Source organism: Chiloscyllium plagiosum, chromosome 27, assembly GCF_004010195.1.
Source record: "Chiloscyllium plagiosum isolate BGI_BamShark_2017 chromosome 27, ASM401019v2, whole genome shotgun sequence".
NCBI lineage: Eukaryota > Metazoa > Chordata > Chondrichthyes > Orectolobiformes > Hemiscylliidae > Chiloscyllium > Chiloscyllium plagiosum.
This window is the reverse complement of record NC_057736.1, coordinates 25,020,004-25,033,792: the sequence shown is the minus strand read 5'-3', so window position 1 is coordinate 25,033,792 and position 13,789 is coordinate 25,020,004. Positions and strand designations below refer to the sequence as shown.

At 37.7% G+C, this 13,789-nt stretch overlaps 1 protein-coding gene across 6 annotated transcripts in view; it reads left to right on the top strand.

Moving 5' to 3' along the window:
- The first annotated feature begins 69 nt into the window (after window positions 1-69).
- The window catches only part of LOC122563664 (dyslexia-associated protein KIAA0319-like protein), a 110,288-nt gene continuing 96,568 nt past the window's right edge, over window positions 70-13,789 (top strand). For 2 of the 6 annotated variants that reach the window (XM_043717702.1, XM_043717698.1), the window contains exons 1-2: window positions 581-900; window positions 8,248-8,416. In XM_043717702.1, coding sequence (XP_043573637.1) covers window positions 823-900; window positions 8,248-8,416 — 247 coding nt within the window. In that variant the 5' untranslated portion in view covers window positions 581-822. Of the gene's footprint in view, window positions 490-580; window positions 1,048-1,470; window positions 1,547-8,247; window positions 8,417-13,789 lie in introns of those variants that run through there. The other 4 variants (XM_043717701.1, XM_043717700.1, XM_043717699.1 and 1 more) reach the window with 4 other exon arrangements.

The following is a 13,789-nucleotide window of genomic DNA, read 5'->3' as shown; positions in this document are numbered from 1 at the left end:
CCCCCAAGCAACTGTCGGAGGACCAATCAGGAGCGAGTCCCCGCCTCCGTTCCCGGGAGAGTCACGTGGGTTTCCCTCTCCGGCCTGACATTGCCACCGGAGTTTCCTGCTCGAACCGACTGCGGCGCTGGCGATCCTGACTATTCACGGCGTCTGCAACTGAAATATTGTCTCTTCACTCCTGGCGATGCAAACTCTTAGCTAAATGGTTCGTTTTGTGTCCACTGTCATAATTCCTGATACCGTCTTGGTTCGGAACCAGAGTACTCGGTTTTTGTTTCCGTGGGACGGCTTTCCCCGGACACCACCTGTTTATGTGCAGACGCATCTCGTCCCCTCACGGCGCTTCTGTGAGTGATCCCACGTCTGCAAGTGTTTTCCGAGCTGGCCGCTAACTGCGGGATTGCTAATGTCGGCCTTTGATGGGCGGAAAGGATTTACTGATTAAAAATTGTGATGGGGAGAGTCGATCATCGGAAGTGACGAAAGGTATGTTTGAGAAGCTCGAGTGTAGGAGACACTCACCGGGAATCCGGGGAAAGCTGTTGTGGGACCGGTGGAGGGTGACGGAAAGAGCGAGCCCCGGTGGGAGAGGGAGGGAGAGATCAGCCAGGGGAAAGATTGGTGGCAATGGGGTTGGAGGGAGAGGGTAGGTAGACCCGGTGGAGGGTCAGAGGAAGGAGACCTTGAGAGGTGAGGAAGATCCTGACGGGAATATAGTGAGAGAAAAGACAGGGGATAGAAGTGTTCAAGGGACCCTGAACTGTGAGCGCAGGGTCGGGATCCGAGCTCGGACCACTTCCCAGGTAGTAAACCGCATAAATGTGCCGGCATGACAGGGATGGATATCGTTCCGGCAAAGCTGAAACTGAAAAGGCGTTTGTGGAGCCCGAACAGCAGGTGCCCCGTCATACCGATGCGTTTTATTTGTTTTAAAGTCATTATCCAGATGTGCTTTACATACACATCAGCAGCACCAGGTTGAAGGTCTCACACTTTCGTGTCGCGTTTCTGAACTCGCCTCCATCATTTGGAATTGGACATATGGTAAATTTGAGTTTTCCTCCGATTCCAACTGGAAATTGATAGCGACCGAATAAGATTTGCAGTTAGAGAGTCTCCAGATCATTTACCTGGTTTGTTTGTGTGGTGACTAGATTCAGACTGTTGTAATTTAAAGTCTTAAACAGTTGAGAAACGTTAGGCACTTTTGGGTCTGCTAGGTATTATAGGGTATACACAATTGCTGGGATGATGACTACCTTTTATAAACTACTTGCAATGTCACCTGGTGTTCATCTTTTGACCATGCGTTTCGTTTCTACATGAATCCCACTGATATTTATCATCGGAAATGTTGGCCTACCCAATCTGAAAGTAGTTCTCGTGGTGCTGGATGTTAAACAGACGCATCTTTTGTAAAAAATAGATGGCGATTATGACAAAGTAATACTCTTTCCACTCTCTTAGAAGATCAGGATGAATGAATTACTGATGTCCTGGAGTGGGATATAAATTTGCAGTTTCATCGACTGACTGAGGCAAGGTGACACAAAGGAATGAATTGATTTCTTAAAGGTTTCAGTAATATGTGCATGATAACATACGTTTTTAAATTAAATCCGATTATATTGTAGTTATTGTATAAAAGTATGTCAAATTATTTTCTAACAGTTGATGGCTAAGATTGATTTGTAAAAAGCTGAGGTGATCTTAGTTTGTCTATAGTTTTGATGGATGGGTGAAAAATGTAAAGTTACAGTTTTTGATGTACATCTTGTATGAGCTCTCATGTTTAACCAATCAATCAACATAAAATGAGCTATCAACTTGAAGTTTATTGAATATCAATTCCTTCAGCTAGTTCTGCAAATGATTACAGATGGAAAGCAAATAGCACTTTGTGAAATAGTTAACTAAAATTGTTTTGACTGCACAGTATTCTATAGTGTCTCAAAGTAGATAATACAAACCATTTAAAATTATTCATATTATTATGCTTCATTGGCTTTTTGTGAAGCAAACCAGTAACATAGGTAGTGATCAATGATAAGGTGCAATCATGATCATAAAGTCTTGAGTAGTTATGTTTATTCAATAATTGTAGGTACAATGTCTTTGCTTGGCAAGTTTTAAATATTAGAAATATATTTAACTTGAGTGCTGATTTGTTCATAGAAGTACTTAGCACTTATTTTTCTATTCACCTCTCATTCCATGTAAACATCATTTGGAAGTTCATTCCTTAATGATGTAAGTGCAGGTTACTGCATTATTAAAATGTTTTCATCTTTAAATTGTAGAGATTGAAACTGATCCTTTTGCATTATACTTGATTTCCTTTTTATGTTCATTGCTACTGTAGGTTTGCATATCATCCACGTGAAAAAAACATGAATAAATCGGGGTATTAAAGTTTGAAACTTAAAATGTATTATTGATCATCTGCAGCCCTAGGCTTTTTCTGATTTGCTAATGGGCTAAGTTTCAGTTCTTTCCAACAACATTTCAGTATAAGTGTAAAAATGGCTGAAGTCTAACTTGGTTTAGTTGGTCTTAAGTAGTCCGATTTAATGAGGATTTGGTACAGTACTTTAGTGGCATTTGCATGTGAATTATTGTGAGGATTATAAGATTTCTGTGTTTTAAAGCTGTAATACACCCAAAGGTGCAATACTTAGATTGAAAAACCCATTAATGCTTAATCCCTACAAAAGTATAATGTATTTCAGCCTGTCAAGTTCTTAGTGAGGTGTGCCAAATGAATGTCTGATGCTTCCACTGAACTGCTACTTTGTCAGGGAAATAAAAGGCATTTTTTAAAATTATTCATTCGTAAGATGAAGGTGTCGCTGGCTAAGCCGCCATTTATTGCCTACCCCTAATTACCCAGAGGGCATTTGAGAGTCATTATATTCTTCAATTTTAAAACAAAACTGAAATTAATTCAAATTTTATCATCTGCTATGATGGGATTCGAACTCAGGTTCCCAGAACACAGCCAGGGTTTCTGCGTTAATAGTCCAGTGATAATACCGGAAGTCAATCATCTCCCCTATCTGTCATGTACATTACATGTCAACTTCTAGTAACGAGTTCCAACAAAATTTAAGATTAAATGGAGAACAACATGTTTAAGATAGGAACTGGGAATCTCTTGTTTAGAAGGAAGGAGAAGAAATGAGCCCACATAATGGATTCAATAAACATCTTTTGAAATAATGAACCAAATTTGAGTACAGTTAAATGTTAATTACTTGCCATGTATTTTATAAGTTTTTCTGTTTTTCAATTCCAGTATCCAATTTCCATAAGGGTAATTCCAAAACAATAGGTGGTTCAATTAGTATCACAAGATAGAAACATAAATGGTGCATTTAGAATTGTTGGGAGTGAATGTATTGTCCTGTGGTTTATGTAATTCATCTTCGAAGCACAAAGCTTGTGAGTCAGACCTGTAAGGTTAAACTTGCATCATTTGACCTTTATAAAGATATCAAAATTTTCAATACTTAATTAAAAAAAACTTCAGCATTATTAGATGAATGACTTTATCATTGGTTCACATTGTCATTTGTTAATTAGTTAACGAATAATGCTGAGATTATATCATTGAAGACAGAGGATGCTTGGAGTATGCAGAAGCACTGTTACCTGTAGTAAAATAAGACAGAGCGGAACTTCAGTACTAATTTTGTAATCCCAGTTGACGGCTCTGGTCACGCATTGCTCTCCATGCTGATCTGAGCTGCAGGCAAAATACATTTACCAGAAAGATGAATAAGGTCAACCCATGAATTTCATTTCATGGTTTGAATAATATTGTTTTGGGCTCTGTTTCGAGATTGAAGGCATCTTGGAGTTAATACATGTAAGGTAATAAACTGAATTTGAACCGCTAGTAGCTATTATATGAATAGAAGGAAAAAAAGGAAAGATTTGCACCTTTTTCAGGACAACAGGATTTCCCAGAGAGCTTTGCCATTTGGCAAATTCTATTAAAGTGCAATTACCATTGTAATGTATAAAATTTGCAGCCAATTTGCACATAGTAAGCTCCCCCAACCAGCAATATGATAACTGCATAACTTGTTTTAATGTGAATGATTCCAAAATAGCCTGAATATTTTGGATACTTAAGAGAGATTTTTTTCAACATTCAGTTTATAGGATAAATGGATTCTTGGTTTAACATTTTGCCTAAAAGATGGCATCTTCACAAGTGCAGCACTCCTCCCTCAGCCTTGATGACATGATTAAGCCACAACTGATGCAAGTGCATAATATATGTTTACATTAACTGCGAGGCTTTCAAGTTGGGTGTCTTTTTTTAGTGTTCAAGGTATCATGACTCCCACTACATCTACAAGATGCAACAGCTACTTTATAATGAATAGAATAATCTTCTGCTGAATGCAACTACTTTATTTCTGAAAATCTTGTACATTGATTTTTGTTATTCAGTAATTGAAATTTCTAATATTTTAAACCAAGGATGCAGAATTTAAACAAAAGACTTTTTTGCCTGCAGCTGTATTTCAGTCAATTGAATTGAAATTGTGTAGTCTAGGTTTGTGCAATGGGTCTGGTTACTGCTGATGATGCTGCATCTTGGTTATTTTCCAACATTATCAAACTGAACCCCAGGAAAGAAACTTCAATGTTTCTTACCCAACAATAGGTATGGGAATGATTCTAACTAGTGGAAAGTTAGAAATGTCATTTTAATTAGTGGACTTCTGATTGTGGAGACAGTTAGGGATAATGCAGCCATACGATTATCCCAAAGTAATTGAATAGCCAGTAGAGCTGGAGAGTGATTGACTTTTATTCCATTAAAAAGTGAAAAAGTGTTGTTTCACTGAATTTACAGAAATTTCTTTGAAAATATAAAAATGTTTCTTAAAAAGAACTTTCAATACCTTGGTGAAAATTTTGCAACATCAATGAAGGAATTTTTTAAAATATGGATTAGAAGTTTTTAATTATTTACTATCAGTTTTACTCATCCAGTGCAATTGTGTCACTTCTTTTTGAAGGATTTGTTTGGAAAAATAAAAAGTAAGATTGAGACAGTGCCTTCTCAATTTTGGGATGCCCAAAGTGCTTTATAGTCAGTGATATGCTTGGAGTTGTGGCAAAATTGTAGGAAGCACAACACCCAAGTTGAGTAGAGCAAAGTTCAAAAATGGCACACAGATAAACCTTTTGAATTAAGTTTTTACTTGTAGTATTGGTTGAAGAATCAGTGTCATTTTGAACTGGGAAAAATCCCTCTCCTTGATTGAAATCTTTGCCTGTCTGAGAGGGCAGATGGAGTTTCAGAAGTAAAGTTCTGTAGTTGGTGCCTTGTTGGCCACCACAATGCATGTGTGGTTGTCCATGTGCAACCAGTCTTAGTGATCTGAATGTAATTTCAAGGTTATTCAGTCCAACCAATTTATTTTGGTGACATAGCCCATGTTTTGTAAATTTGGTGTTTTTTGCCATTCCACACAATGGAGATTTTTCAAAAATTTCAGTGTAACAAATGCAATATGACAGACTTATTTGTGATCTGAAGAGAAAGGAGTGCTCTGTTGTTGAATAGGCTTTTTATGACCTTTCATGGATTACACTATGTAGTATCCCATTGTTTCCTTGTTTGTTTATCGAATCCAGTGTAATGCAAGACTGGTGTGATTGCTGATGTACCAGTTAGTACTCCAATTCCTAGTACTGACATTAGACAAACATATTTTTAAATTAAGTTGTTTCTCCCTCAGTCAAGATTACAATGCTACAAGTTGTAAAATGTTTTACTCATAGAAGCAAGGTTTCCAATTGCCAGTCTATTGAAATTTAACCTTATTGACATTGTAAATATGTTAAGATTCTTTATGATCAGAGCCAATTTTAACTTGGAAATCACTTGTGCAAATGAGCTAAGTTTTGCCAATTGTCAGACGTTGCAGAGCCTGTGCATATGAAATATACTGTCATAGTTACACAGTTTCAAAGAGGCCCTTCAGCCTATTAAGGCTGCACTGATTTTAAAAAAAATTACCTGTCTTCACTATTTCCACTTTCCAGATTTGACCCATAGTCTTCAATGTTATGAAATTTTAAGTGCTCACCCACGTACATTTTTAAAGCCTGTTGTTTTGTGACTCAACTACCCTCCCATGCAGTGTATTCCACATTGCAACCATCCTCTGGGTGCAAATGTTTTCCTCTAATCCTAATTGGGTCTCACCAATGTCCTGTACACTTACAACATGGCATCCCAATTCGTATACTCAGTATACTGACCACTGAAGGCAAGTATGCCAAATGCTTTCTTCACCTCCCTGTTTACCTGCGACTCCTGCACTCCGAGGTCTTTTGTTTGGCAGGACTCCCTAGGGCCCTGCCATTTACAGTATAAGTCCTGCCCTGGTTTGCCTTGCCAAAATGCATTCATCCAAATTAACCTCCATCTGCTACCCCTTGGCTCATTTGTCCATCTGATCAAGGTCCTGTTATACTCTGAGATAACCTTCACGACATCATTGATTTTGGTGTCACCTGCAAAGTTAGGAAGCAGAACTCCTCTATTCATGTCAAAATCGCCATGGAACTCTTTCTCAAAAGCCGATGGAAGAGGTCCTGGTACCTTTTTAAGACAGAGGGAGATAAATCCATGATATGGAGTGAAAGGTTATTGAGATTAGTTAGTAATGTCGTATAATTAGACCAACATAATCTTATTGAATTGCAGAGCAGACTTGAAAGGCTGAGTTGCAGGTTCACCTCTCCTAATCTGTATGTTCATGGTAATCGGCTACATTTTCTTTCAAAAAGCGAAGATTGATCAGAAAGTTCATAACTTTGGATAAAATTATGAGAAGCCTAATCATAGATGAGAAGAGCTGAAAATGTGTTGCTAGAAAAGCGCAGCAGGTCAGGCAGCATCCAGGGAACAGGAGAATCGACGTTTCGGGCATAAGCCCTTCTTCAGGAAGATGAGAAGAGTCTGTTCCCATTGCAGAAGCTCGAGAACTGGAGGGCATCACTTTAAGGTGATGTCAGAATAATTAATGAAAATGTTCATAAAGTTTTGGTTTAAGTATGGAATTCTTTTGCCTGGGAATTTGGTCATGGCTGTTTCAAACGTCCCAGCGAAAGGGAGAGAATTTGCAGGCTTTAAGGAAGGTGCAGAAGAGTGGAATTCACTGAGATGTTTTTGTTTTGGATGCAGGGGAAAATAATTAAATGCCATGAGCACTACCTTAGTAAAACTTTTTGACAGTGGCCTTCCCTTCCAACATTTAACTGCTAAAAGCAGAAGGGAAGAAAAAACATCTTCCTTTTTAAAGCTACTTGGTATTGATGCGCCTTACAAAATTCAGATACACTGTGTGCACAATCATGAACAATAAAATTCAGCCGACAACATCATTCCAACAAATATCATTGTTATACCCATAGGCAAAACCTTTGGGAGAAGCTGAGGTCTTCAAATAAAGCTACAAGACAAAAAAGACAACTCAAATGATTCATGCATTTAACTATGCATTTTTCCCAATTGTTTTAAACATTAGAAATTCAAAAAATATTTCATGATATTTGTTGGCATCTGGTGATTAGGCTGTGCAAGCTGGTGGCTGGATCGGACAGTTGGTGAGCTGTTTCTGTATGTTTTCCACTTATAAATAAAGCTATGATAAATGGGAATTAGCAGTGTTCTGTTTTGAAGCAGTTTTCAAGAAACTCTTGATTGGTTTATCCACACTGCTTGAGTTGATTTGTTCTGATGTGAATTATACATTGAATTTATACAAGGAAATAAGTGCAAAAGAATCTCACATAATCTTGCATTTCTTGGTGGTTAGTAGTTTTCCTTTAGGTTATCCAACAGAAAAATATGATTTTCCTTCAGTGTTTCAATGATCCTTTGGGTACAGCTATAAACACAACTTCTGAAGATCCAACTGATGTTTTTCTTCAGATGTAGTTGTAACATAAATGATTTACTTATTTCCAACATTCTATGGTGGCTTTATAATCCTACTGTACCACTGAGCGAAATGTTCTTGTTTAATATTTGTGCAATCTTTCTCATTATGGGAATTATTTTATCTTGTGTACAATTGATGAGGAACTACAATCAGTCATACTTAATGTGATTACTGTTACAAAATTAAATACTATATTTTGAGGATGTGACAAACATAGCAAGTACCAGACTATTGCTACATTGAAATTTGACTTGTTTTTTTTCTACAGGCAGTTGTCTTCAATAATATTGTTGCCATGGATAGGAGGTTGGAAAGTTTCCTTGTCCCTGTGACCTCTTCTGTAAAAATTGGAATTTTACTTCGTTGGACATGTGTTTCGAATCTTAAGTTCCTGTTGTATGGCTGCTTTTGTCTGACCACATTGAATTCATTTACTAGTAAGTTATATCATTCAATCAAATTGTCAGCTTTAATTGCAAAGCAAGCACTTTTCTGCCAGAATCTTAATTCAACCCAGTTTACATTGTATGACCTATTAGACTTTGTAGTATTCAGTAATTTCTTGGTGGTACTTACATTTTTCAACCTGTGATTCCTACTTAATAATAATTTTGGAATTGTTTATACAGCCAGCTGCAGGATATTTGAAGAAAAAAATGCTTTTGCTCTTTTAAGGAAAGGCTATGGAAAATAAATGGCAGTAACGCATACTGGTCTTTATGATTAGTGCATATGCTAGTCTCTTGCATATGTTCATATCCCCCAGTTTTTATTGTTCAAATATTTGCATTTATTCCTCTTGTGTCTTAGCATTTCTTAGTTGAATTGAGCCAGTGTATAGTTGAACTGCTTCCAGCATTCTGCCGTTGCTGTTATATTGTTCGATAGCTGTGTGAACCCATTAAGAGACTTGGTCAATATGGCATATGTGTAGTGTCTAAAATGATATTTAAGTAACAAGTGGACACTTCTGCATAAAATGAATGATAAAGCTGCATTTGTATAATGTGCAGTTGGATCCTGGAGTTCTTTAACTGTGTTACATTGGAAGCTGTGTAATTCATTGCATAAGCCTGAAGAAGTGAAATTTGAAATCCGGAACCTTAGAAATCAAACCACTTTTTATTTTATTTATACTGATATGGAAATTGATTTGAAGATATTGGAATGGCTTTAGAAAAACCAACTTCTGTCGACTTTTGAGTCTCAGTTTTAGTAATGTTGAGGGCCTGATATATGCTCTGGGATTTACATATGGTATGTACAAGTATTCTTTTATTATTGGCTTGTGTCATTTCAATATCATTATTTGTCAGTGTTTCTCCTACCTGAAATTATTCAAAAGCTCATCTATTTCCAGAGGGGAAGACAGCTGGGTGCATCCTGTTCATGCAGTTCAACTAAGATGATGACATTGGGTTCTGTTCTAAATACCACATTTGCTGATTGGGAAGTGTGCTAGTTATTAAACTTCCCCGTTCCTGATAATTCAGTTCAAAACTATAAACATGACACTAACCAAAGATCAAGTTTCAGGTCTTAGCAAATTGAGTATGTCGTGTTCATAATACATTTTGTTCTGAGTTTTGAATATGTTGTCAGTAATCTTTTGGCTCAGCATTAACTTAGGGCAAGTGAAAAAAGAAATCATTTGAGTGGTAGTTTATGTTTTTTAAGTTGTTGATATTTGTCGTTTTGATTTCCATAATCAATTGTTTAAAAACTTGATTTATTTTGTGTGTCGTGTGTATTTTTTAAGCAAAGCTATCCATCCACTTATGCAAGGACTTTTAATCCTTTAAAAGTATTACTTGTAAAGAAACTCATTCAACACTTGTATAATTTTTCTTACTATGAAAATTAAATGATTTTATTAAACCTTAGCCATTAAATGTATATAATTGGTCTACTTTCGTTTGTGATTGCCATTGTTGAATTAAACAGCATTTTCTCAATTTTATAATTGAGATTTGTTAAATTTATGTTTTTAGGCATTTGGCTGGTGTGCATGAAAGCAAAATATATTATTTGAGCTGTAGTAACATAAACTTAATTTAAACAAAGGGGGTGGTGATACTCTGTTAGCCTTTTTTGTGAGGAACTATATTTCACTTTAATTTTATGTCTTTGCTCTATTCAGCTTAGTCTTGACCTTTTTTGCCTTCCAATTTCAGCCTGCCCACATGGTTAAGAATACTTTGTAGATAATAAGAGGAACACTCTTATGGAGCTTTGGAGCATTCATGATTTTATGTTTTGAAGTGTCTTTTCCAAGTGACCATTTTTCATGTGTGTAAGGAGACGATGAATATTTGTAGGCAGTTTACCTTGACCCACAGTCCTGTTTTAATGCAAATGCATGCATGATTGTACAGACACACTGTTACTTCCCAACCCCCCACCCCTGCTGTCTCCCTGGAACTTTGGACTTGAACATTGACATTTGTTGCTAAGCATTTTAGTGTAAGTATCTGTTGCCTTGTTTTAACTCCAGTGTCAACACTAGCAATATCTAATTAACTGACTGAATCATGTATATAATGTTTGAAGATCAGTGTTGACACGTTTACTGTCACTTGCTGGTTGCCAGCTGTCAGAATGTAGTCTGCATAGAGCACAGAGCTCAGAAAATTATACTGGATTAACTCTTTGACTCCTAAATCTTAGAATAGTCCATGTTTCAAGTGTATAAGCGGTAAACTCTGGAATTTATGCATTGAAAAATAAACTAATATAACTGGAGTTTGTTCAAATGTCTTTTCCCGAACATTCAAGGTATAATGTCTATTAAATGACTAATACTATTTTCAGTGGTACGCTTAAGTCCAAGTCAATTGTAACTTGTCAGTTTCGAGCACAGCAGTCTTTAGTGAGAAATTGATTTTGTGGTTTAAATTCTGTAAAAAAAAAAAAAGTCATGGATATATTTTAAGAAATGATCCATTGAATAATTTGCTGAATTTCCTCTTTGGGAATTAACAGTTAGAAATGAAAAGAGAAGTTATTCACTTTGTTTTGAGTATCCCAATTTTATTTGCCTTGCTCAAAATCAATTTGTGTTTTCGAGAAAATATTTATCTACTCAGGAGTAAAACAAATATCACACGTGCACATATTTTTCATATTTTCTGACCCACAATCCATGACTATGAAAAAACTGGAAGGTAACATTTGTCTGGGATTTGTAGCGTCTTGTCTCTGAACACAAATTTTAGTGTTGTATCTGAGCTGAAGACTCAGTCAGTCAGTTCAACTGAACAATATTAATCCTTCACAATTGTTTTGTAACATTTTTTTACTGTGAATGAATGTCATTGTTTTTCAAGTTTAAAATTTCACAGTACAATTGCACATTGATTTATATTCAAAGCAGTAGGATGGTGCAGTGTATTCAGGTCAGCCTGTACCCTGAGGCAATTTAGTCAACTGACTGCATGCACTGGGAGGCAAGTTACACTGATGGAATGTAACTAGCTTGATATTTATTGGTTGTTTAAAGAATGCATTGCAGAAATGTTAATGTATTAGAACATAGAACATTACAGCGCAGTACAGGCCCTTCGGCACTCGATGTTGTGCCGAACTGTGAAACCAATCTGAAGCCCATCTAACCTACACTATTCCATGATGCTGTATATATTTATCCAATGACCATTTAAATGCCCTTAAAGTTGGCAAGTCTACAACTCTGGCAGGCAGGCATGGAATTGTAGACACATGACTGATCAACCCTTAAAATAACTGAAAAAGTATGAGTGGGGAACTGTGTTGCATTTGGAATTTCAAAAGGCAATAAACAAGGTGCCATGCAAACTATTTGTCCTAAGATAAGAACTGATGGTGCTGGAGGCAGTATTTTGGGGTGGTTAGAGGACTGGCTAATGGGCAGGAGACAGAGTTTGGGGATAAAAGGTTCTTTTTCAGATTAGCAACCTGTAACCAGTAGAGTTCAACATGAGTCATGTGGGACCACAACTATTTAAAATATATAATCATTATTCAAAGGAGCAAAGTCAATATAACTAAATCTGCAGACAATACACAAAGTGTTGGAAAGGCAAGTTTTAAGAGATGCATGCAGTTTTCAGAGAGACATTTGATAGGTGAAGTAAGTGGGCAGGAAGTTGGCATATGGAGTGTAATGTCAAAAATCTGCAGTTCATTTTGAAAGGAAAAACAAAAGAATCTAGTCAGAGGCACAGACAGATGTTTCTGCGGCCAGCAGCAAAATATCAGAATGGTGTGTTGCCGCCCTGGTGCCTGTAATGTGGGGAGGGTGGGATCCAGGGAGATAGTGAGGAAAGAGGTCAATTTGAGACTGGTACAGTTGAGAAAAGAAGCAAATCAAACAGTCAGGGGTAAAGCAGAGAACAAGGTAGGACTGGTAAATGCGCTTTAATTTATTTCATGGCAAGGGGTCTAACAGGGAAGGCCAATGAGCTCAGGACATGGTTAGGAACATGGGACTGGGATATCATAGAAATTACAGAAACATGGCTCCGGGATGGACAGGACTGGCAGTGTAATTTTCCAGAATACAAATGCTACAGGAAGGACAGAAAGGGAGGCAAGAGAGGAGGGGGAGTGGCATTTTTAACCTAAGGGGCAACTTTTTCACGCAGAGGGTGGTGCGTGGCAGAATGAGTTGCCAGAGGAAGTAGTGGAGGCTAGTACAAGTGCAACATTTAAAAGGCATTTGGATGGGTGTATGAATAGGAAGGGTTTGGAGGGATATGGGCTGGGTGCTGGCAGGTGGGACTAGATTGGGTTGAGATATCTGGTCGGCATGGATGAGTTGGACCAAAGATCTGTTTCCATGCTGTACATCTCTATGACTCCATAACACGATTATTTAAATGAAAAACTGTAGAAAACTGCCACATAGAGGAACTTTGGGATACATATGCATAAAACAGAAAGCTTGCACATAGGTGCAGCAGGTAATTGGCAAGAGAAATGGAATGTTGGCCTTTAGTTCAAGGTGGTTGGAATATAAGAGTAGGGAAGTTGTAGTGCAAATGTTCAAAGTGCTGGTGAGACTGCAGCCAGAATACTGTGTATAGTTTTGGTCCCCTTATTTAAGAAAAAATAATATTTTATTGGAGGCTATTTAAAGAATGTTTGCAAGGCTGATCACCTGTACAGAGGAATCCGATTGAGACTCTGCTCATTGGAATTTATCCATGATGTGGAGGTGCCGGTGTTGGACTGGGGTGGACAAAGTTTGAAAAGTCACACAACACCAGGTTATGGTCCAACAGGTTTATTTGGAAGTACTGCCTTTCAGAGCGCTGTTCCTTCATCAGGTCACTAGTGGGCGGGACCATAAGACACAGAATTTGGAGCAAAAGATCACCTGTCACTGTGGTTCTGTTCGCCGAGCTGGAAGTTTTTGTTGCAAACGTTTCGTCCCCTGTCTAGGTGACATCCTCAGTGCTTGGGAGCCTCCTGTGAAGCGCTTCTGTGGTGTTTCCTCCGGCATTTATAGTGGCCTGTCCCTGCCGCTTCCGGTTGTCAGTTTCAGCTGTCCGCTGTAGTGGCCGGTATATTGGGTCCAGGTCGATGTGTTTGTTGATGGAGTTTGTGGATGAGTGCCATGCTTCTAGGAATTCCCTGGCTGTTCTTTGTTTGGCTTGCCCTATAATGGTAATGTTGTCCCAGTCAAATTCATGTTGCTTGTCGTCTGCGTGTGTGGCTACTAGGGATAGCTGGTCATGTCGTTTCATGGCTAGTTGGTGTTCATGGATACAGATTGTTAGCTGTCTTCCTGTTTGTCCTATATAGTGTTTTGTGCAGACCTTGCATGGGAT